Raw genomic sequence first — 22,065 nt, 5'->3', positions numbered from 1 at the left:
TGATTTAAAGACGAAAAAAAAACACGTTCGAACAATTTATTCGAAATTCAAACGGTGCCAATGAATACTCAATAAACGGCGTTGAGTCAGTTTTCGTATCGTTTTTTTAATAATTTTGTGTGTGTATCTGTCTTGTTGTTAAATGCGGCGATGTTCAAATCAAATTATATTAAAAATTGTGGCTGATTGAGCATCACGCAAAAACGCTGATTAAAATAAAATTGCTTGTCCAGTGGAAAAACACCAAGATCATCATCGATAAATTGAGTTCTCTTTCATTACGATTCAAGAATTATCCACACACAAAGAAACCCTCAACATTTCGGAATACCAAAAAATGCAGAACCTATAGTACCGCACAAACTAAATATAGCCAATGAATTAATAACAAGCTCTCATTTTTCTTCTCCGCTTCAAAAAATCTTGTTGATAGCCAAAAAATGAATCGGCATCGGTGATTAACGCTTTTTAGTATGACGACACGTTGTTAAACATGCGTTTCAAATATTGTTTCGTCGTTAATACGGTTTCGGGTTGGCGGTATCTTTGCTCACTCAATTTGGATGTCGATGGATGGTGTGATGATATTGTTGTTGTCGATGATGTGAAGCAACATGTTTCCTGTTCAACCGATTCGGTTATCCATACACACGATTCAATTCGGTATAATGAGCCCGAAAAAGAATTTAATAATACTTCTTTAAATATAATTATATCATAAAATTACTCAAAAGCTGCATTTTAGATTTATATTCATTATCTGTTACATTCATCGCTTGTTCGCATCATTCAAATTGATTCAGTCGATCATTTCACCAGATGTATTCATTTTAATGCCACCAAAGTGTTTGAATCCCAAATCCAGAACGAATTTATGACGATATTTAACCAAAATCCAAATTGTTGTGAAAAAAAGAGAGACGAAATCACTTTGACAAAAGTCGCATACAATGGCATTGTCGTGTCTGATGAAAACAATGCTGCGACCATTTATCACAAGAAACGAATGTGCAGTAGCCGAATAATTATTTATTACAATAAAAATAAAATTGCCCAAACAATTTCAGTATGATATATAACATGTTATTGTGAAAAAGAGTTATGCCTTTTGAAATGCATCGAAAATGATGTGATTACACTCGCGGGTAGGTAGAATATGCGAGCAAATAGTATGTGACTGTGCTCATTGATCGCATGTTCACTTTGATTTTGATTTTGTTTTCATTTCATTTTCGGCGGTATTCATGTCGACTTATCCCGTGCTGATGATGCTGCTATCGGTGTGTTCTTTACCGATCATTTAACCAGCTCAGTCTTGGTGTACTTTTTCTTCCTCTCTCTCTCTCTCTCTCTCTCTCTCTCTCTCTCTCTCTCTCTCTCTTTCATTCCATTCTCGCCCATTCTTCCATCAATAAAATAATTGTTCGCTTTTTTTTATCCTCCGAGATTCATTCAATAGTACGATACGTTTGTGTAACGAAATTGTTATATTGTTATTGGGAATTGTTGCACCGAGTGCTCTCCTTCTTTCATCTTTCGCTGTGTGTTGTGTTTTTTTTTTCACCTTTTTCGATTATTATTTAATTCGATTTATAACCTGAATGGAATAAGACGGTATTAGGCTTTAGCGATAATTTAAAGAAAGGAAAAACATTAAGAATGAAAAGAGACAGAGAGCAAGAGCACGTCTGATTCAGATCAGTCGCACGATGAGTGAGTGTATACGGATCGGTGTGCGACGATTAAGCTTATTGCTCTCACTGAATGAGTGTCGAACAAAACGCGTTATCAGAATGTGGTCGAATTGTTTGGCTGATGTTGGTGTTGCTGTTTCAATAATATTTTCACCTCTGTTTTATATTCGATTCTTCGTCTCTGTTCGATTATAAATACATGTATGTTGCGCGACTGGTGCGGTGTGCTGCTTTGCACGGTTCTTTTGCTGTGTTTATGATAGTGTACATAGCATTTTATGCAGGCGAACGATGATCAGGAGACTTTCGGTCTTTTTGACGAGAGAGCGCCATCTCTCACATGATTAGGCGTGGCCAGAACAGAACGTTTTTTTTTCTACATAGCCTTATATGAATACATTTAAATATCAAAGGTGCCGCTTTCGATTGATCTTCTGCCGACATTGTTCGCTGTCGGTTCACAGCGTACATTCGGTGTCGATGCGCGGACGAGCTTAACCGTACTATTACCGCAATATATTTATTATACACGGCTGTTTTGGCGAGTATTTCACATACGGACGAAAGAAAGAAAAAAAGATGTAAGAGCGCGTGTGCATTTCACACACCACCACAAATATACACATACATAAGACACCAACAGAGAGTGCCATACATTCACGTGCTTGCACGACCAAAAAGGTTTCGCTTTTGCATCTCTGTCGCTCTCTTGCTCCTTTTGCCAAGCATAACAATTTTTGCAAATTTGCGTATCCATTTGTTCCGCGCGCACATACGTTGAGACGAACTGAACGCGCTACAAATAACACTGGTTTTCACCTTAAATGAACAAAATGAGAAAATATACCATGTCACGTTGGAATGATAAAGTACTTTAGCCTTTTTGTGTTGTGTTCCTGGTGTTGTTGTTGCTCTTTTTTTTATAGCTGCCTTTTTGTTTCATTTATTTATTTGATTTTCTTTGCAAACATGGCAAATACAAAGATTCCAAATGACCAGTCTCTCGATCCCTCTCCTCTCTTTCTCTATCTCATTTAACCAATAATTGGATCTGCTAAAATTACGGGTTAAAATTGTCTAAAATGAAATTAATTGTATTCATATTGATTGCAATCATCAGATAATGACACACTCGCCTAAGCGGCAACAAGATGCCGGCACTTCATGATAAGACTCATTTGTCAATTTGCACACACACATAGAGTGAGAGAGTAGATTGTACACATAAAATTGCAGTGACTAATTTCGTTGCTTATAACGTTTCATTATTTCAAGCAACATCATATGCTCTTCAAGTCAATTCAAGTCTCGCGCGCGCATCGAATGGGGCATCGAATTATGGTCGCACATCGAAAATCTCACACAATTAAACGATGAATTGAGAGAGAGGAATGAGAGAAAACAAAAATCTTAAGTATATATCATAATCAATTAAATTTTTATATATGCCCCACGGGCTATGATGTCGATGACTCTTTTCATCAAGTTGAACACACCAGAGATTTTTTCTCCATGTTTCTTTATCGGATCAAATGAAAGAGTTTAACAATTGGAATAAGTGAATATGCGTATGATTTAATGAGTATGAGTAATTTTAAACAATATATGCCAACTTATTATGCCAATCAATCGAATAAAGTGTTTTGAAATCAAAGAAATTACACCATGAAAGCGCATGTGAAAAGAGTTTTGTCATAAAACTTCAAGCATAATTGAAGTGAACGATGATGATGCTATATATTTGCTCATTCTCCTTTTTGTTCTTCTTTGGCTTGATTGATTTTCGGCAATTCGCATAATTGATGTTTTATATCAGATTTGCTATTTGTTTGATGAATTCTAATTGCATCGAAGAAGAGAGAGGAGAGATAGAGAGAGAACGAGAAAATCGTTAGATGGTGTCGATGTTTGTGACTCTCGATCGATAAATATTTTACGCTTATATTTTATTTGTGTATTCAATTTTCTATTTCTAAATTGGTGTGGTGCGGCACTCTTTTTCCTTCATTTATAGTATAGGCTTTTACAATGCTTATTGAATGCTTTTCGCCTTTTATGCAACAAAATTTATCTTTTGTTATTTTATAATTAGATATTTATGATCCATTCATCTTTACCGATTTCCAAAGTTCCTATTCTTCGTCTCTGTTTCATTTATGTCTGTGTATTGAGTCGCCTCTTTCGGTAACATATCTCTCGCTGGCTGAATTGGCCATGAAAATAGAATATGGATCTCTCTCTCTCTCTGTGTGTGTACGTGGTGTGAAAGAAAGTGTTTCGTTCTTTTTGCTTTTTGTGTTTTTCTTTCTGCCGCCTCTCAATTTCGTGTTAATTCTTTACTTCATCAAATGATGATCAAAGCGCACTCTGCTAATCGTGTAGTGTCGACTTAACTGTAATTCATATTCAAGAATTTATTAGTGATAATCAAAATGATGGGCAAAGTAAATCAATTCAATAAAAATCCATTTTAGTGTGTATTGAACGAGCACGAGCATCAGCATCAATTTCGATTAGTGCTAAACATATTCGTGATTATGAATCGCTCTCCACTCTTTCTATTCGTTCTATTCCCTCTTATTTAGTGCTCAAAAATTAATTGATGTGCGGCTTTTGTCATGCCAATTTAAAAAATGGTAAAAGTTCAAGATGAATTCGAATAACTTTAGCTATTCAATAAACAATATTCTAAGTTCAAAACGATCATTTGATTGAGCTCGTTGGCTTTTGTGTTTGGCAAATTTCCGTTTTTAATTTGGTTTTCGCCATTGGCTTAGTCATGGTCTAAATTGCCAAATTCATCGTAAAATGTTAATCATTTTCATTTGGCCTGAATGGCTTTGCTTTAATGATTTTATTCAATGAATATGAAACAATGAAATCAAAATCCTATTTAAACAAAATTGGTTGGGTGACTGAAGTCGTACAAAAATTAATAATATGCGTTGATTTTAAGGTTTTAATCATAATTTCATATCCAGTTTGAATAGTTTTTGGCCATATCATAACATCAAAATGAGATGCCGACAATCTTTTTAATCCCTTTTAATTACTCTCTCTCTCTCTCGACTCATCGTGGTCTCAGAATGAATGTTTGACTGCAAACAAAACCCAAAATGCAGATTTTTTTTTCCAATGGTGAATAGAAGGCAACAACCGCGCCATGTATATTTATCCGCGATGGTGATTAAGCATCGATCGTTGCACAGCCATCTTGAAGTAGCGCTATGCATATTTAATAATAATTTGTTTACAATATCATAAAAGATGAAGAAGAAGAAGAAAAAAAAACTAGAAATTTCAGCATCGGCCTTTTTGGTGTTTTGGCCTTTTCGCCAGTGCCCGCTCATTTCATACCCCGACGATGTATTTTCATAAACGAAAGAATTTCATATTCCATAATTAATTTTATTTATGCGATATTTATGCAAATAATATAGCAATTTTCAATCGAACCGCAGTGCCATATCGAAATATATAAAAAAAAAATCCAATCGGCACCGGACTTGAACAAGCATTTGAGGAATTATTTATTGGAGAGAAAAGAGAGAGAGAAAAAAGAGTCACCAAAGTAGCAGCCGTCATCGTCGTCGTCATCATCGTCAAAATCACATATATTTGGGTCTTTCATTTAATGTTTATTCTTTCATTTGGTGCCTGGTCTCGTTCTGTTTTTTTTTTCGCTCATCTCATTTGGTTCGGTTAGTTGTTAGTTTCATTCAAAATCATTTAAATCATAAAATGCATCAATAAAATTATGAATTCTAAAAGGTGGAAAAAAAAGGTCTGAAAAAACGGCAGCGAAATGAAGCGGATGAAAATGAAGAGAAGAAGAACGAAAAAAATTGATGCGAATTGAGAGTGAGAGACAAGAAAGGAACCGAATTAATAAAAGACCATACAAAAACTAATGAAATTCATAAATTTATGCCGCTATGAAATGAACCGTCCAATGTGTTCGGTCGTCAAACTACCTGACCGCTTTATTACAAATAAATAATTGCATGCTACCTTTTTTTTCTTTCATTTGATCGTCCATTCGTTGCCCATCAATTCATAATATGGTATGCCGTTTTCTTGTTTAGCGTGTAGTTTTGATAAATAGCTAACTAGAGTTGGTAATTTGATGGCTTTTCGACAGGTATCGCCAATGAACCATAATAACATCTCTCATCTACATGCCAATGCACACCAGAAGTGTGAACTTTGGGTCCGTCCATTTCATCATACGGTTCCCAGGCAAAGATGCAACACACTCTCTCTCTCTCTCTCTGGTCGATTTTTTCGGCTGGTTGATCTTTGTGTGTAATTAATTACGTTTATAGCTACTGGCTTAGCTTCGACTTTGTTAATGAAAGAACAGAAAAGTATTTAATTTTTATTGCTGTTAATTTTCAATTCAAATGAATGTTTTTCGTTTGCCGGTTTTTTTCAAAATGTTGTTGTTTTTCTTACGATCATATTAAATTGAACCAAATTCTAATTTGAAGTGAATGTGCGTGCAAAGCATTCATTATTGGTTCAATCAATTCGATAAACGTTAAACCGTTTCATTCCTTTTGAGGAAACAAAATTGGAAGTGTTGTGGTAAAGGCTAAATGATATATTTTATATGAAGGATATACGAATCAATTTATTATCGTGGCAATTTTTTTTTTCCTTTTTCATTGGCATTTTCGGGGCTCTGTATGATTACGGCTTATCGGCCATTCAATTTGCATAATAAGTTAAAAGGTTTGAAAATAGGCCCATAAAATACACAAATAATCCGTTCTGGTCGTTGATAATGCCGCGACCAAACCACGGCAATGCTGTGATGACATTCATTCGATCGAAAAATTTATTAGTTTATATTTGTCATACAATATGCTTTGGTGTTATTGTTTTTTTTGTTCCCTACCAGTTTATTCCACTTGAAAACACGACGAAAAATGTGAAGACAACTTGAAAAAAGCATCGATTTCATATTTTGAATTGAGTCACAGTGATTAACAATCAATAAAAATCTTGTTGACTACAGATTACCTCTGAAGATTGTGATTGTTCTGTATGCGGTGCTCTTTCTTTGACCATTGTATTTTCTTCTATTCGTGTTAACCTCATCGTGATAATCAAAATGAGGACAAAAAGAAAGAAAAGAAAACGACCAAAAAATCACCATTCCAATTCCGAAGTGGAGGTATTTTCAAAGGAAATCAAACTAACAAGTTGGCCTCATAGAATTCCAAACAAAAGCATTTAATATGATTTGTCTGTTTTTATTGTGCGCGCTTTTTTGTTTCTTCTTCTTATTCGTATATGTTTTGAACATATTTAAATCGGCGCCGATATCATTTCGATTTTTGCATAAAAACTGATTTTCATAAAATTATAATAAATCGTTTTTAAATGTGGACAAGCTGCCCGAGCCCGCAAAAAAAAGAATGCATATTGTAAATTTGTTGAATTTAACATATATTTTTTTTCGGTTTGTCAGACAGTTGGCACTCTCACTTTTTGTTCGCTAAACACAGAAGCTCATTTCAAAGTCACTTTGCTTTGATATTTTTTCTCAACCGAACAACCATAAAATGAAGGATCAAAAGATCACTTTTATCTTCTTCATTTCAAATACAAATATATACACGGCGAAACGCAACCACATTTACTCTTCGTCAATTTAAAATAGTTCAGGCTAGATATTATTGACTAATCAGCTGTCGATCTAATAACACCTTGTGTGAATAGAATACAACGTCCACACAATGATTACAATTAATTCCACCGTTCACTTCAATCGATTTAAGTGAACGTGGTTTTTAAGTTAAATTAGTCACACCCAATCAATTATGGAGGGCATTGTTTTGAAATGGTATTTCTTTAAATTGCCCCAAATAACACCACTTCATACAGATAAATTGCTCAAACAAAAGTCCTTTCTTTATTATTCGTTCGTTTTGTCCATCTGTTTAAGGAGTAATCATCATTTTTCTTTTTAAAAATGTGTTTTCTTTTCCAATTTTTCATTCTGTATTGTTGTTCATTTAATTTCAGATCAATCTCATATCAATTTATTTTCATCGAGACCACAGCCAAAGAAAAAGCGGAAATCCCGTACAGCATTTACCAACAATCAAATATTCGAATTGGAAAAACGTTTTATCTACCAGAAATACCTGTCACCAGCTGATCGAGATGAAATCGCCGCTTCGCTAGGATTATCAAATGCCCAAGTATGTATAAAGAGAGACATTTTTTAATGTTTTGCAATGCAGATTTATTAATTTCGGGTTTTTTTTACACAGGTGATAACATGGTTCCAGAATCGAAGAGCTAAATTGAAGCGCGATATGGAAGAACTGAAAAAGGATGTTGAAAGTGCAAAAGTATTGACGGCCCACAAAACATTTCTAGAGAATGTCAACGATTTGGGCATTCTAAAAAAGAAAACCATCCATGAATCAACGGCATTACTCATGCAACCCGGCAGTCCTGAGTGAAAAACGACTTAAAAACATCCGAAGCAATAAACACAATAGTTCCTAGTACAGATGATATTCATCGTTACGGGAGAGACAGAGGCGGAAGGATCCGAAAAAGAGAGAGAACAACACATTTGCAGTTATGCTAACTTCTCACAAAACATGCTGTATAACTTGATAAGACCAACAAAAAAATGATAATTCTTCCGTTTATTTGCCACAATTTTAAACATGATTTGAAAACAAAATAAAAATAATGGCGCATCATACAAAGACGCCAAACAATATTTGGCACTACTTATTACCGTTTATTTAAAGAAACTGAAACTCTCAGTGCGAGAGAAAAAAAACACAAAATTTTCAAAGGATTTTTTTTTTTCATGAAAACGCCAACAAAAAGTAATGTCGACTAAATTAAAACTGAGTGTGTGTGTGTGTGTTATTATTTGTGTATTAATTTTGCTGTAGGTTGTTAAAATGACCGATCTCAAATAGAATGGAAACGGTGTGTACATGTTGAAAGTGTGAACGGGTGCACAGAGCTCATTTTTTGTTCACGCGTCGAGTTGTGGCCGATTGAGAAGGATTTTAATTCTCAAACTTTGCTCGCATCGAATGCAGTCAATTAACTGACAACAGCCATTTGTTGCAATAACATTTTTGTTTTCAATATTGGGACATTACCTCAAACTCTCCTATTAAAAATATTTATTACATTTTAAATGCGAATAGAAAAACTTATTTTGAACGTTTCAAAAGAAAAACAAGCTCATTTAGAAAGAAACACCACAAAACCATTTGCTTTTCTCATCTATCAACAACCGAAAGAATATATTCAACTAGAATTTAAGATATTATGATTAACTTATGTACATATTTTTTGTGTAACGTTGCTTTTAAGTATACTAAATTTGATGAACAAAAAAATAATAATAATACACACAATATATCAATCCTAAACAAATGAAACTTAAAATAATGTAATTAATTAGAATTTTTTTTGTAAATATTTATGTATTCCATGTACCATAATATAATTAGTAATGGTTTTACTTGAAGAGAAATGAAACTGCATACACATACAAAGAGAAAAAATTGGTTAGCTATTCGATTCCGTGCAACATGAATTTGCCATGTTCGAAGGTGCTGTTTCAAAGCATCGGTCATCTCCGAATTGGCGTAATTTTTCTATTTTTTGTTGAGACTTTAAGTCTCAGCCGAAGTTTGACATCAATCATAAACGGAACATTGCGATGCATATAGATCGATATTGTATGAATTACCCATCTAACGAAATATTTACAGTTTAATTTAAATTTGTGATTTTAAAAACATGAAAACAGAACAAAAAAAAACCACGTTTCCTTTCTCTTTTAATGTTAAAATCGTAAGAATTCAAACTATAAACACTAACCAGTGATCGAATAAAAAAAATAATAGAAATTGGCTTAGCAATTGTGAAAATGGGTGTTGATCGTTTGATTGTTTCTTTTACAAAAAATTAAATGTAACAAACGTACCCTGTTTAAGACTATACACAAACATTTGAATTAAATCATTTGACGACAAAATAAAATGAATGAAACTTAAAAATTAAATAAGTTTGTAATTATAAGATTAGTGTCGACGAGGTAAAATCTCCTTTTCACAGAAAAAAAAAAAAAACAAAATTTGGAAAAGCGATATTCCAACTTAACGAAACAAAAAAAATTAAATAAAATTCTATATCGTAAAATATCAAAATTTAAAACTTTCATTTTGGTATATATATGTTGAACTCCGTTCAAAAATATTCAGCAGTATTTATTTTATATGCAAAAGAAAATTCAATGTTTGAAGAAAAAATCTCACATTATTCATAAATTTTCGAAAAAAAAAAATCGTGAATTTCACACATCACCAAGAGCTTGAAATCGTTCACAGTTTTTCGGCCAATATTTATCAAACATAAAAAAATGCATGTGAATCGATTGAGCAGAAAAAAATTGTTCGATTCGCTAAATGTAATAGTTTGGGTAGATTACGATGAATAAAAAAAAGAGTACATTAATGTGAATTCATACTTCAATTAATATTTATATTAGTAAAGAAAAACAACTCTCATCAGTGAATATTATTGAAAAATTTAAAATTTAAATAAAATGCAATCTAAAAAGTTCAATGCTGTGTTTATCATTTTGAATCTTTCATATTCTTTCAAGTGTATGCGGAAAAATCATGGATTGGTGGTAAGTTTGTACAGACACATTAAAGCTTGGGTCATGTGAAATTTGAACATCTCGTAAGCGACATAACTTTTATGCAGGAAAACGAAACCTTTCAAATGGCTCTAGCGCTTTTTGATACGGCAATACTTCTTTGCAAAAACTTCCACTTCGAGGTAGTAAACAGAGCTTTTCAAATCCACGATTTTCGTACAAGATGTCGCTGTGTGTTCCATCCTTTTCGAATCGTTCTTGTTCCATATATTTCCCTTTTCATGTTTCGGTCTATTTTTACAGTTCATTATGTACAATGTATTTTGTAGTTTATGGCTCAATGACGAAGGTTAATTTCTTTGGAAAGTAATTAAATCGAATTCAATTATGACTACTAAATGACGCACTACATTTTATCTCATATTTTTGGTAAAAATGTAATACTTTTCGATATTAGATATTTCAATCTACCTTCAAAATAAAGAGCAACCTTGTCGGCATGAGCCACATGAAAAAAAAGGCAATTTGTTTGGCATGAGTGTTAATTAAGGAAAAAAAGGCACATAATTGTTTGGCGGTTGGCATGCGTCACAAGATTTTTTTGTAATATAAAAGTGTGTATTTTTTTTTTCTCGTCGCATGTTCGGTCATTATGTTAATAAGATTGTATAAAGTGCTTGAATAAAATAAAGCCAATATGTCGAGTGCTCATTTAAAAACAACTTTAATTAAAATTAGAATATTTAACCAATTTTCCTGCGTGGTTGTTTCTTCTCTTATTCATTCGCTTATTGTAATTGTTTGAGTTGAATGTAAACATCTCATTTTATTCAAGTCGCCTTTGTATTTTTCAGCCAGCGATTTTTCTGCATTTTCTTTTTTTTTTTTTTGATTCAACAATGAGAGAGTATATCAAAAAGACACCGAGCCATAAGTAATAAAACGTTGAAACAAAAAAAAAGAAAGTGTGGCATATCGATGTGCAGAGATACTTGCAGTGATTGTGTTTATAGAAAATGTGTATATGTTTATCGTTTGCGGTATAGTTTAAAAATACGAAAGAAAATTCATATTTATTAGCATCGTTTTGGTTGAAATAGTTCGAATCTGTTTGCTTGTGTTTGGTTCGGTCGATCCGGGTTTGGGTTCATCTGTGTTTTGACTTCGTAAATGATTTGATATTACAAATGGTTGTTGATTGATGGTTTTGATATTTGATTGTGCTTCGGGCATTGTAAATACATGGCAGAATTGTTTGCGCCAGAACAGGATTCTATGCAATATTGCGTCGCGTTTGCGCTCTGTAAAATGCTAATAATAATTCAATGAAGTTCGTATTTTTTAATTAATTGCTAATAAAAATTTATCTCTTCATTTTTCCCGATCTAAGAGCGGATCATGCCATGCACTGCCAGCGACGCAGGCACGAACAGCAACACACAATTCACATGTTTAATTGTTTTCATTTCGTCATTGTGACTGTTTTCTTTCCTTCGGGTTTTGCTTATTTTGATTATTTTACGTACTGTCGGTTGATTTTTTATTTCATTTTTCGTTTTTTTGGTTTTGAATTTATCGCTTCATCGAATGGAAAAAGTTGTAAAGCATTTTCAAGCTCAACGAAATGCGTCGAGACTTTAAAACCACCATATTTAAGGCACTAATATTCAAATAGAGCATCTGATAGATTGGACTTTTTGATTATTCGTCGAAACATGATGTGAGATGTATTTTTCGAATCTTTTGAATTTAGATTGGCATACGTTTTCACGGAATATGTTCATAAAATTCAAACCAAAATAATTCACATTTTTATTATCGATAATAATTGTTGACTAGTGTGCGTTCGGTTAGATTGTACACTTTTCAGTAGTCTCTACGACTTAATTTGTTGCTTTTCGTTTGCTCATTTCTTTTTTTTTTATTTGTTGGAATTGCCTGGTTATGGTGGTCGGTATATTTAACTAACGACGAAGAGCCACATAAACATCACTAGGCATTAGGCATTTTAATAACACATGTGAATTTGCGAGATAGATACACTTATGTTATGATGATATAAACAATGAATTTTCACATCTTTTTTTTCATTGAGAAGGTTTTGCTAGTGATAGAGTTCAAAGCTCATACAATTATTCAAATATTCATATATTGCCATTTTTAACGCAGTTATATAGATTAAAGTGGCTTTATTTACAAATCTTTGTGCCATGCGAAACACCAATGACACCTGCTTTGCTATTGAGAATATTAAAATCATATTGAGATAAAAACCAAATTTTTGATATAAATTTTGTGACGAAAATCGTTCGTATTTCTGTGTACTGTGAATAAAACTTGATATGCATTTGTACAGTCATCGCCAATCTGCATCGATTTCACAGTTAATGGTGGATTCGAATTTAATTATTGGCATCACACATTTTTATTTGATCCACGAAGAACTCCGTTCCTTGGGAAAGTGAAAAAAAATTCGCAACGTCATCAAACAGCAACGAAAAATCATTTACTGACCATTAGGTTGGAACGCCTTGTGCATCCAATCCAGGATATGAATCTTCTTCGCCTTCGAAAAATCAAATTTTAATTGAAAGTCAATATTTTCACGTGAATTTATTTGTTTATTTGATTAGCCAATGCAAAATTGAAGATATGGACACATTAAAGGAAATGTCAGAAAAAATCAGATACGTGAAGGGTGACATAAGAGCTACATTATAAATGATTCTTTTATATTTCAAAACAGTTGGTCCATACGCTAATACTTAATATAATGGGTTACGCTGGATATTTTATACGCTCAGTCTGAAAATATATCCTAAAAATAGCAGATATTGAATGCTTACACGGTAGTTAAATTTAAGAAGACTATTGTTATGGGCTATCAGGCATTATATTAAGAGAAGAAAGTGCGAAAGTGAAAAATTCAACTCCCCAGGCGCGAATAATGTAAATTCCGACGTATTTTTCGACGTATTTAAATTAGTCAATGGTTCCGCAATGTTTTTTTGATAATTTCTGAGAATAACGCTCGATTGTACGTGCCACTTTCATTTTGCTGCTCTCTCAAACGCACAAGTGCGTAAGACCAAACGTCGTCAACTCTATAGTCGCACAATGATTCTGAAGGATGGAGGCAGACCGATCAGCTACCACCCGATGATTGGCCGAAAAAAGTTCCGTGCGATATTAATGAAGAAGCCGTAAGAATACTTCCCTCAAGTCACTCCAATGACTAATTTCACTAATATCGGTACCATCAAGGCGCTGAAGCCAGATTTTGTGTCGTACATCCAGTACGACAAAAAGAACAAATTGCTTTTCCTCGCCATACACACCATCAAGGGGGTCAAGCGTTTACGCAAAATGGACTCAAATGCCAAAAGATCTTTCATTTCGCCTTAGAAACTATGGATTCGAATTCGCCGTTGGGGTATAAAGGGATACCTGACTTATGTCCCGCCCAAAGGAAGAAGAGTGAGGCGGTTCACTTTATCGGATGACTGCTACGGCTTAAAACCACCGCTCAAGTTCCAACCACCGCCAAAAATTATTAGTCCAACCATTGGCTAACGAATAGTCCACCGATGCTCAAATTACAAATCTTTTTACAAAACATAAGGTGAACGCGAAATTTAAAAAAAAAATTCAGAAAGATTTTAAATTATTAAATGACGTTTAAAGTCTCTTCATTTCAACTGCAAAGAAATCATAGCAAAAATGTCATTCATTGCACTCTCAATAAATTTATATATACGTTGTAATTCTTTCATAAATCTAGAAAACATTCAGTATTAGAGAACTTCATAAATACTGCAGTGCTGTGATTGCACTTGAATAATATTATACATGATTATGTGATGCACTTTAAGGCGCTCCAGAAATGTAAATCTATTTCAAATATTCTCAACAGTTAGTGGTAGTTGATGAAAAACATCAATCTAATGGATTGAATTGTTTTTTGAGCAAACAACATAAAGTATCCAAATTCAAATTGAACATTTTGTGTATTTTACACAGAAATATGAGTGTGTTCTTGTCAAATCGTTTCTTAATTTTTGTTGAATGATTGAATCTTAAGTCGACGACAGATTCGTTTACAACATTTTGTCGCCATCAAACTATAATGTCTAGCTTAAAATAATAAACAATTTGAGGTACGCATACGGTTCAATTGATTTCGGTTTTAAAATAACAAGAACTCTTAACATTTTAAATGCGATTATTAATTTGGTGATTATTGGTTTGAGCATATTAGCTGCACTAATAAATAATACATGAGTGTTTGAATTTATTCGGTAGAATTGAATCGATTTCATTGTGCAGTGGCATCCATTATTTTTGTCATTATTCCTTGTATATTATTAAGAGTGGCCACCATTCAAATAAATTCTTTGACAATTAAAAAAAAAATCCAAAAAAGTTCAAATTCCAATTGGTGGTATATAGCAAATTGAGTTTGATGTGCAGAGATTGAATATCAATCGTTCAGGCGTAAAAGCAATTGTAAACCATTTGGTTTTTCTTTTATAAAATCGAGAGCCGACTGTTCTTTTTGTGACAAAGTTGACTGGATGAAGCAAAAAAACAAAAAAACACAAAAAAAAATATTGGGATGAGTGTTGAAAAAAAGCGACAGATTTGTTTAGATTTCATGAACCGATTTCGGGTTATTTTCGGGTGCATACATAACATTCTCCAATGAAAACAAACATATGTGTCATTTGAGTGACTTAAAAAATAAAGCGTTCACATTCGGTTCATTTTTTTATGCAACGGGTCCACGGTGGGTGGTTATTTCATGCATGATCTGAGTTTAAATGTTTTGGAAAAATGTTCACATGTTTTGCCGATGCACTTGCTGTCATTTCAGATAAGGTCAAATTATAAAATTAAATCTCTATTGATTTGATGTAATTTTCCAAATTACCTAATTGAAAGTGATGCCAGGCAACACCAACTAGATAATGATATAGTCATTTCGAGTACACGGAGCAATGGAATAAAATATCAAATAGACTAAACTGTAGTTAACTATCGAAATGGGACGACAAAAAAATGGTTTTTAGAGAAATAAATCGGTTTTATTGGCGCCATTAAACGACACTAAACATTTGTGATTCACTTGTGTTAAATTCTACTCAACATCGAACGGATCGGTATGATTTGGTTGCTTTTATTACGTAGCCTCAAAAATGTGTAATATTAGAACCTTGCATTGATGACATTAAAAGTGAACGATGAGTTAATAAAAAGTCACTGGAACTTGAACCGATTTGAAATAGACAAATGGTTATTTTTTTGTGTGATGCATTGCTCGGTTGTGTGAGAGACAGTGCATTTCTGGAGTTTTTGGATTTAAAATAGATTCCTTTTGCTTAATATACATTTGCCGTGTTTTGTTTACATGATTTACTACCATTCATTAAACACATTGGTTCATATGCGAATGAGTCGATGTTTGTTTGTTTGCAGCGCGTAAAAGCAAAACTGAAAAGAGTCGATGAAGAAAACGACGAATGTAACTGTCTGGCATTTCGGCGGCTAGAGGACAAAATAAACAAACATAAATATTATATTAATAACTCAGTTTTATAGACATTCGTGTAATTTAATATCGCTTTTGCAAACAAACGGGACTTACGGATAGATAAAAATCACCAAGGACCGCGAAGTAGTTTTCGGCATAAAATTTTTGGATTTACTCTCTCACTGGTAAGATGAATCAATCAACAATATGGAATGGCAATGTTTTTCCTTTTCATGATGTAATGAATCTTGTTATAATTCATGAAAATCACTTGAGATTTTTCAATGTCCTCGGAAACATAGGCATGTTTCATTTATTATAAATGCAATTCGATCACTTTGGTCAATTTAGTTTCCCTTCTTTCATTTCGCTCGATCTCTATATCTCTCTCGTTTGCACATGTCCTCTTCTCGTTGGCTTTAGTTACACACGATGAAAAGCCACTCAAGGTATTTGGTTTCATGATGTATGAGTGATTCGTTTCAAAGGCGCCAGACCATGAAATGTCATATTTTTCACTTTCTATCGTATTGCAAGTGGACCACCAAACTTCTAAGTGTCTTTACTTTCGAATTATTTGACAATATTAACGAATGAACCAATAATATGTTGACATTATTTTGACATATTTATTCAAGTTCTCTTCGACGCAGGTTTTTTTTTACATGTCCGCATTTCAATTATTGGGACCACATAGCTAGAGAAGTGTAAGTAGCGGATATTGGTCAAAAGTGCATCGTCGATCAATACACCCAAATTTCAACAAATCTTTGGAATTCTCGAAGTTCAAGTGAATCGAAGTTTTCATCAACTTTATCATTTCTATTGATGATAAGTGCTAAAGCATTGCACAGCGATAAAGAGTATTTAAATATTCATTTTCACGAACAAAAAATATTTTCACTGCTCGCCTAAAAATGTTGCAATTTAAAAAACATTCTTAAGCAATATTTCATGTGGCCATTTCCGCACTTACTCCCTTCAGCGTGATTGTAAACCGATCGGATTTATTTTTGTTAAATATCACAAGACATTTTTTTTTCTTCTCATTTCGAAAGGCCATTTCCTGTATGTTTTGTTTTTCTTCGAGTAACAAATGAAATGCCGTCTCATTTGCTACTTCATTGAAAATTCCATTTGACTTAAACTCTTTTACGAAAACAGTTTAAAAACGGTTAAGAAATATTACACCAACAATGAATATGTAAACAAATTAAATATATTGTTCTGAATGGTTTATCAAATGGAAAATCATTTCGATTCTCTTTTTAAAAATATCATTCGTGTCTTTGTGTTTTGTTATTTTTATGCTGTGTATGTGTGCTCCTTCCTTTTTATATTTCACTTTAACTCCTTGTAACTGGTTCGTTCTCTCTAGCATCTTGGCTTTAATGTGTTTCGTTTTAAAAACAACAAAGATTCAACATTACAATTATTCTGAAATCCAAATTAAACATCATTAAAATGGTTGAAAATTACAGTATACCGAAAAAGAGCGATGCTTTTGTTTTAAAGTTGAACAACTTAGCATCCGAAACCGAGCGGCAACAAATTTACGGCCAAAGTAAAGACAAAGTGAAATGGAATTGATAATGAAAATGAAATTGAAGACAAGCGCGCACACACACACACACGCACATCACTCTCCGATGAACTGCAAAATAGAGAGCACATGTGTTGAACAGATTATCGGCAGATATCCAAATTTTCATTTTTCAAACTGTATACAAAAATACCTATAATACTGTTGATCCAATTATTACTGATGGTTCTTTTACTTAAAATTCATCATCTAATTGAATCGAATGCTCTGATTTTTATTCGTGTGGATGTGCGAGTGCGCGAGCGTGCTCATTAAATTGAGCATTGACGGGCTAAATTCAGTGGGCAGTCAAAATGAGCCCATTCATGTTTCGAACGATAACGTTAATATCATTTTTCAATTATTTGGGTAATTTTCATGATGAACGATAAATATATATATTGAAAACTGGCATTGTGGCACATACATATACAGTTTTTGGCTTCAACTCAAATGCTTCTAATTTTGCCACAACACTTTTGCAGAATATTTTAAGTGTTTGACTTGTTGATCTAGTTTCAAATTACATTGCACGAGCCAGATTTTTGGTCGAGCATCGTATTCAAAACGATATAGAAAATCTCAATGCAACCACAAATCACGGCCGAATTGTTTATATATTCAATGATAACTCTTTGGTGTGCTATCACGCAGCTTATTTATTATTACCAGTGTATACAGTCATCAAGTCAATTCAAGCAAATAGAAATAATTATTGGTTGGATGTTTGCACATTTCACATGCACGTACACCGAATACAATTCGTGCATATAAATTTTATATATTCCCAACACTTGAAGCCACTTTACAGCCAACCACTTAAAATGAGATTTGAGTTTGGATTTTGTCTTGTGCCATTCAATAACTTTTACCAAATAATGACAACCATAAACGAACGTTTCTCATAATCATTTACAACTGAGCTGTACATGGATTTTAAAAACGAAAACAAAACAAAATAAAAATTATAATATGATCGAGAACAAAACCAAAATGATCAAGATTTAATTAAGGACAGCTGATTAAAATTTCCATTCGGTTTGCTTTAACCGAGAATTTTTCTATATTCACATTGAAGAGACCTAGATATTCAAGAGTGCTGATCTCAATGGAATAAGTACAAAATGATAGATAACACAAAGTGATTCCATCGAATTGAGTAAAGCATTGAATTGCGCGTCGAGGCCACTTTGGCTGAATACCGTTGAAGTGGTTTAATTTAAAGAAGCAGAACGAATAAAATTATGCAATGAAAATCCAGTAAAGTGGAGCACACATTTTCAAATGAGTTTTTCCCAACAAAAAAAAAACTTATAGATTCAATTCGCTATCATCATTTAAGACATTCCAAATTACGCACTCTTTAAGTGATACACAAACATATATTTATTGCTAATTGCTATAAATACAAAAACACTCACACACACACATCCCCAATAGATTAAAGGAGATTTTTTAAGACAAAAATCGCATAATACTTCAATTGGATTTTGTTTTCTCGAAATCGGACCATACAATGATGTCTACTTAAAATCACATTGAAGCTCATTAGAACAACTTTTATTTTCATCATTCATCAATTCGGGCGTAGAGAGCAATTGGTAACAAACGATTTGACGTAAAATTGAAGATGATTCAAACAGCGCATTAAATAGACGAACGAGAAAAAAAAACGATATCATCAAACGAAATCATGTTTCTTAATCAAAGTGATAGCTCTATCATTTTTTTTTTCTTTTTCGAAAAACGTTTTTGACTGAAATTGTAATCGACGAAAAATCAATAAGTTTTGTTTGCAATATTTTTGACATTGAGCAGAAATTGGCGCACGTGAAGGTGAGCTTGCAAAAACTAACAACGGTACACCATTTCAATTCACGGAAAAGATCAAAAGTACGTTTGTTAAAATGGTAGCCAATTTCTAAAGAATTCATTTGATTTTTGCTTAACACACATTCAATCAATTTAATGTCAATTATCCACCCACCCGACGTTAGTGTACTTTTCGATGTAATTTTCTTTTAACTCGGAATAAAAATGAATGAGAAAAGAAAATGACATCAAATGTGTATAACTACAGTGCCAACACAGCACAATGATGATGAACACCGAGTCTGCCACATAAAATTAAGTGATTTTCTTCAATTTCGAAGCGCACCACACGATTATCTTCTGCTTTCATATTTCAGCGACAAATAAGGACAATAATCAAGAAAAGTGACAACGTGGATGGATTCGATGGAAAAGTGAAAAATCGAACCAAAATCATATTAAAAAAAAAAAAAAAAATGTCTTCGTGTTGATGTCGTTGCAATAGCTGGCAATGGCTCAAGTGTATCTACTTTAGATTAGGGCATCCCAAGACCGTTTACCGCTTTTATTTTTGTCTCATTGTCGATGCATGTGTGTGTATTCGTCTCGCACATAAATTGGTAAGGAGTTCAAATTATACATTGATAAAACATTGATTTCTTTTTTCCTTCCTTTCGGTGTCGCATTTATTCGATGCCTTGAGTTGATTTCTTTTTTGCAATCCTTCGGCTCGATAAACTTATTTACTCTTGACTCCATTAATTTCTTAAACGTATTGACGACCCATTATACCTACTCGTTGTATGAGAATTGTAAAGAATGGCTTCGTACGTGCAAGAAATGAATTTATTTCACTTCTTTTATTTCTCCTTCTTCTTCGCATATGTATTGGGTATGCTGAATAAAATTAGGATCGACAACGTTTTTTTTCTAGCATCATCTTCTGTTAATGCCATTCTCCATCTATCCTTTTTATGATGTGGGCTCTCTCTTACACGCTCTTTTAGTCTCTCTTATTCTCTAACTCTCTCATTCTCTCTTGCAATTTCGCATAACATCTTCGTTTCGCATCATTTTACAGTAGTCACGACAAAAAGCGAACATTGAAGTGAAATTCCATGGGGCTAAACAAAGTACTCGCCCGAAATGTCGATTTCGAATCTCGAGAATATGATTTATATAAATAGGTGATGTTTACTTTACTGCATCCGATTACTGTCAATAGCTCACACCAATTTGTCGAAAATTAGTGAACAAAGAGTCAATCATCTAACGTCGAATAACCACGTAACGGGCGCTAAAGAGAAAGAGAGAGAGAGAAAAAAAGGAGCATCGAAACAAAAACCAAGAAGATAAATGCCAATTCAATTCAATGATTTTCAATGATTCGTTTGTCACAAGCGTTCAAGTGTATTGTGGCTAATTCGACTGCGGTTTTGTTCGCTATGCATTGGACACAGATATATATGTGAATTGTATGGAAAGTCACATTGCCATCATGTCAATAATATGATGTGAATTAAAATCATTGAATTGGCGGGCAACAGTAATAATTGAGCACACGGCTAGGAAGGTATACATTGTGAAAACGATGCTTCCATTCACCATGACTTGTCGCAACGATGATATGATGTTCTCTCTCACAATACTTACATCAATTGGAGACCGAGAAGTACGGAGACTGTGAAAAGGAGAATACGAAAAAAAAAAGTAGCACATAATATAATCGAAAAAGTTGGCTTAAGATTTTGTTACGAATAAATTGCGGATAATTGACGTATTGTTCGATATTTTCAGTCTCGTAGCGACCACAGTGATCAACGACAATAACAATTTTCATGGCACACGCTCTTTTATTATGTAAAGACCGATTTAACTTGTTGTTACGAAGAACTGCCGAGTGTCGTGTGCGTGAGGGCGAGAGATGTTCAGTTGAATGTCGAGGCGTAAAAAATTGGAGGGTTGGATGGAAAAAAAGTTCTTTAGAATAGAAAAAAAAGAGACATCGCAGCACATCACACCCGATACAAAGTCGATGTATTTCGCAAACTCATAGAAAACGAGACCCCCAAAAGAATGAGTGAAGTTGAACGAAGACTATGACTTGATGTATTCCACTACAAGATAGTTTTACATTGTCACGGATGAGTAAAACCAAGTTTGATTTGACATTCATATGGAAATTTAAACATTTCATTTTCATAATTCTTTCAAAAGTAATGTTTCACTTGTACAACTGAAAAACTGAATTGTTTCCATTTGCAATTTCTCAACTCAATATTCTTTATTATTCTCATTGGTTTTTTTTCCTTAGATTTAGTACACATTTGAATTTATTCTATGATCTATGAATCTATAACTATCATCATCTCTTTTAATATTCATATTTATCTCTTACCATTAGACTTTACTATATTAATAATACATGAAGTGAGTTTATGTCTGAATAATATATATATTTTCTTTCGTTTTTCTCTAAATCATACAAATTTTCTTTCTTTTTTAACCCATTATGAGTGCAAAGGTGTCATTATTCATATCGCGATTGAATAGAAATCCGTCAAACGAATAAGACGGTAATTACTTTTTTCTACCAATGTGAATCAAAAATTCAATTTTTGCCGGATTTTTTTGAAAATTCCAAATTTGAACGAAATTTTTTTTTCTACTTTTATGGTTTTCAATTGTGAAATTTGATGAAAACTTCAAATTTTCAAAATTATTTTCTTGGAAAATATAAAACCTCACAAAAACAAAACTTATGAGATTTTAATCTACATATGGTGAC

The 22,065-nt window shown here is 33.2% G+C and overlaps 1 protein-coding gene across 1 annotated transcript in view; it reads left to right on the top strand.

Annotated features, from left to right (window-relative positions):
• The window catches only part of LOC116352387 (homeobox protein Hmx-like), a 50,529-nt gene extending 41,850 nt beyond the window's left edge, over positions 1-8,679 (top strand). Inside the window, exons 3-4 of the mRNA XM_031784941.1 lie at positions 7,728-7,906; positions 7,979-8,679. Coding sequence (XP_031640801.1) covers positions 7,728-7,906; positions 7,979-8,173 — 374 coding nt within the window. The 3' untranslated portion in view covers positions 8,174-8,679. The remainder of the gene's footprint in view (positions 1-7,727; positions 7,907-7,978) is intronic.
• Positions 8,680-22,065: the final 13,386 nt, after the last annotated feature.

Source organism: Contarinia nasturtii, unplaced genomic scaffold (genome assembly GCF_009176525.2).
Source record: "Contarinia nasturtii isolate CC-2019 unplaced genomic scaffold, AAFC_CNas_1.1 Cnas_scaffold_78, whole genome shotgun sequence".
NCBI classification, from domain to species: domain Eukaryota; kingdom Metazoa; phylum Arthropoda; class Insecta; order Diptera; family Cecidomyiidae; genus Contarinia; species Contarinia nasturtii.
Note: the sequence above shows the minus strand (reverse complement) of the source record. Positions and strands in the feature narration are given on the sequence as shown.